This window comes from Mandrillus leucophaeus, unplaced genomic scaffold, assembly GCF_000951045.1.
Source record: "Mandrillus leucophaeus isolate KB7577 unplaced genomic scaffold, Mleu.le_1.0 Scaffold1, whole genome shotgun sequence".
Lineage (NCBI taxonomy): Eukaryota > Metazoa > Chordata > Mammalia > Primates > Cercopithecidae > Mandrillus > Mandrillus leucophaeus.
In genome coordinates, this window is record NW_012098097.1 from 550,648 (window position 1) to 554,463 (window position 3,816).

Sequence of the window (3,816 nt, forward strand, 5' to 3'; positions counted from 1 at the left end):
GAGGGTGCAGTGAGCAAGATCATACCACTGCACTCCAGCCTGGGCGACAGAGTGAGACTCCATCTCAAAAAAAAAAAAAAAAAAAAAAAGCCTGGGTCAATCTGGACTACAGACACAGCTTCCTGTCCTGATTCGACCACTAATTTACCATCGGACCTTTGGCTTCAATTCTTTGGCCTTCAGTTTCCTCATATTTAAATCAAGAGGACTGGCTCAGGTAATCTCTAATCCCTGGCAGCTCTAAAATTCCATGGAAATATAAAACGGCAGTAAGTTTCTTTATGGCTTACACAGGAAGCTAGCACAATTCATACGGGGGAGTAGACAAGCATTTGTATTTTGTGTATTTAAATTACCTGCAAGGGGCGGTCCAGCCAGTCCTGCTATGCTCTGAATGAAGATGTAGACCCCAGCTGCAGAAGGCATCTTCTCAATGCCCACGACATCGTCCTCAGCAAGCAGTGGAATGTGGGTTCCTCCTATTGTTCCAACCATGAACCCAAAAAATATGCTACATGACATTAGACCCCAGAATTCAGTAGCAAAAGTAAAGGCAAACAGAGACACAGTCAATAAGATGACGCAGATGAGCTCAATGTAAATCTTACGGATGGGCTCTCTGTTGAGGACAAAACCAGCTCCGATCCTCCCGAAAACTTCTGCAATGGCCATCGTAGATAATAAAAAAGCAGCGCGGTCCTGGTCAATGCCCAGACTGATGCCCAGAGGAATGATGTACAAGGAAGGTGCAAAGAATCCCAGTGTTGCGAAGAGACCAAATAATGCATAACAAATAAAACTTTTCTCTTTCAAAATGGTGAAGTCTAACAGCGGGGCTTTCTTTTCACTCGGCCCGGGGCCGGTCTTCACCAGGACCTGCTGCATGTCAGCCTTCGGCTCCAGTTCCGGGTTAGTGTGACTAGGCACATTTTTAGGTGAGGTAGTTAGTTCTACTCCTGAGTCAATGGAGTCTATTGAGGTTCGTGTTTTCTCATTTTCAAGCATATACTGCGCTTCTTTCCGATTTTCCTGGATGACTGTTTTCGGTGACCCTGGTCCTCTGATGATGATGGGTCTGAGCAGTGCTCCGAAGATGACAATGTTTAACTGTAGTAGGCCCACGAAGAGGAGGCTGTATCTCCAACCAATGTGCTCCTTCAGAGCCATGATTGCTTGAAGAGGCAGGAGTGAGTGAAGAAGAAATAAAATATAAGGTCAATAATGGACTCAAGACCCAGGAGAAGCCATCAAGAAGAAATATGGATCCAGATTCCATTATAAATTTTGTGGAAATTTATTATACTCAGCATTATGAATGTGTACTCAATCTTTTTTTTGAGACGGAGTCTTGCTCTGTCGCCCAGGCTGGAGGGCAGTGGTGTGATCTTGGCCCATTGCAACCTCAGCCTCCTGGTTTCAAGCAATTCTCCTGCCTCAGCCTACCAAGTAGCTGGGATTACAAGCGTGTGCTACCATGCACAGCTGTTTTTTGTGTTTTAAGTAGAGACAGGGTTTCACCATGTTGGTCAGGCTGGTCTCGAACTTCTGACCTCAGGTGATCTGCCCACCTTGGCCTCCCAAAGTGCTGGGATTACAGGCATGAGCCACTGTGCCTGGCCAAAGATTTTGTTTTGAGATGATCTGCACACAGATAAGAATGCTGTCTTTATTAGCATAATCTAAATCCACATTAAATGTAGCTCTCTTGAAAAAGGAGAGGACATAACCGGTGAACAACTGCAAATTACTAGATTATTCTGGAATGCATGTGTCAAGAAAGCCCTACCACTGCATATGTGCCCAGTTAGGAATTCAAACCTATTATTAAAGTGGTCTGAATACCTGAAGTGGGGGTTAGGGAGGACAGATCCTAAAAATGAGCTGGAGAAGAGACATAAATAACCTCTCATTACTCATACACTTAATGTCATCCGTACTGTTGGCAAAAGTTAGTGTAGCAAGAATACCTGAGTGGCGTCCCTCATCCACATTTACACTTAGACTGTTGTAGTCCACCTACCTGGTGCGAAAGCAAACACAGCGAAACATTCTCCTGTGGAAGCAACTGCAGTGACTATGGAACGTCTTTTGCCAAAATATTGTGATAGGATGGTTACAGTTGGGAGAAAACTAAAGCAGTATCCCAGACCTGTGAAAGAAAAGTCAGAAAAGCCAATGAAACCCACATACTGCTTGAGACTGGAAGGATGCATTCAAAGAGCTGGGATTTTTGGTTTTGCTTTTTGAATCTTAAGTTCTGGGAGCCAAGTAATTCATTCTGGACAAAGGTGATGTTGCAAAGAAAAATGGGTTTCATGAAAGGTCTGGATAAACTTCAGTGGTTGTTTTGGGATACTAAAAGTATAATTTTTTTTTTTTTACTTTGCAACACTTTTTTTCAAATTTATATAATTCACAATGGATGAAACTATTATTGCATGAAATTTTATATAAGATTTGTATCTAGAAAGAAATAAGTCGTTTCGTATGTGCAGAAATACAGGAAAAATGTAAAGTCTGCAAATCTTAACAGCTGTGTGTGTGTGTGTGTGTGTGTGTGTGTGTGTGTGTGTGTGTGTATCTATCGTCTATGAGGAATATACGGCCTCCTTTTATTGTTCATTTCTTTTTTTTTTTTTTAAACAGACAGGGTCTCACTCTGTTGCCTCGGCTGAAGTGCAGTGGTGTGATCACAGCTCACTGGAGCCTTGACCTCCCAGGCTCAAGTGATCCTCCCACCTCAGCCTCCAAAGTAGCTGGGACTACAGGCACACACCACCATGATTGGCTAGTTTTTTATTTTTTGTAGAGATGGGGTCTCCCTATGTTGCCCCAGTTGGTCTCCTGGGCTCAAGCGATCCTCCTGCCTCAGCCTCCCGAAGCGCTGGAATTGAGGCATAAGCCACTATGCTGGCTACTCCTTTTAAATGGAAAAAGGTTTTCTTAGGCCCCCAAGATTAAGTCTGGCGTGTTGCACTTCCCCTACAGCCCTGGATCCTCAGACACTGATTTGAGAAATACTGGCTACAGAAATTCGTCCTACTTTGTAAAAATGCTATCTTTTGGCTGCAAATATAGCAAAAGAGAAGTTATCTCAAACAAAAACTCTTGGGCACTTGAGAACAGGTTCCCAGGTCCCCTGAAGTCCATATAGCTCAGTTCAAAACTACTGATCTGAGACACCGTTAATGTTAAAGAAAAAAAAGAAAGAGAAAGAAATATAGTTTGGCTTTAATTTCCTCCTTCCCTTTCCTTGTTCTTCAAACTAAGTGTCTAGAGAATTTCTGAGCCAAAGAGGAACACTTACCAGAGATGATACCGATGGCGACGTACATATGAGAAACCTCTTGTGAGAAGGAGGCGGCCACCATCCCGGTGCTGACAAGTAGCCCCCCCAACATCACCACCAGACGGTGTCCGAAACGATTGCTCAGGACTGTGGCAAGGGGAGCTGCCGGGAAAGAACCAAACGATATTTTAACTCACAGAGGCTTCAGGGTTAGCTGCCATAAGACGCCTTCCTCCACATCTTGCACATGGAGAGATGATGTCAAATATAAATACAGCCGGGCGCGGTGGCTCATGCCTGTAATCCCAGCACTTTGGGAGGCTGAGGAGGGAGGATCGCTTGAGCCCAGGAGTTCAAGACCAGCCTGGGCAACATGGCGAAACCCCGTCTCTACAAAAAATACAAAAATTAGCCAGGCATGGTGGTGTACACCTGTAGTCCTAGCTACTCGGGAGGCAGAGGTGGGAGGATTGTTTGAGCCTGGGAGGCAGAGGGTGCAGTGAGCAAGATCATACCACTGCACTCCA

General features: G+C 44.5%; 1 protein-coding gene across 1 annotated transcript in view; it reads right to left on the reverse strand.

The window, feature by feature from the left end:
* SLC16A6 (solute carrier family 16, member 6) overlaps positions 1–3,449 on the reverse strand; it is a 6,116-nt gene extending 2,667 nt beyond the window's left edge. The window contains exons 1-3 of the mRNA XM_011971293.1: positions 3,308–3,449; positions 2,021–2,149; positions 357–1,172 (exon numbers count right to left, since the gene is read on the reverse strand). Coding sequence (XP_011826683.1) covers positions 357–1,172; positions 2,021–2,149; positions 3,308–3,401 — 1,039 coding nt within the window. The 5' untranslated portion in view covers positions 3,402–3,449. The remainder of the gene's footprint in view (positions 1–356; positions 1,173–2,020; positions 2,150–3,307) is intronic.
* Between the last annotated feature and the right edge of the window lie 367 nt (positions 3,450–3,816).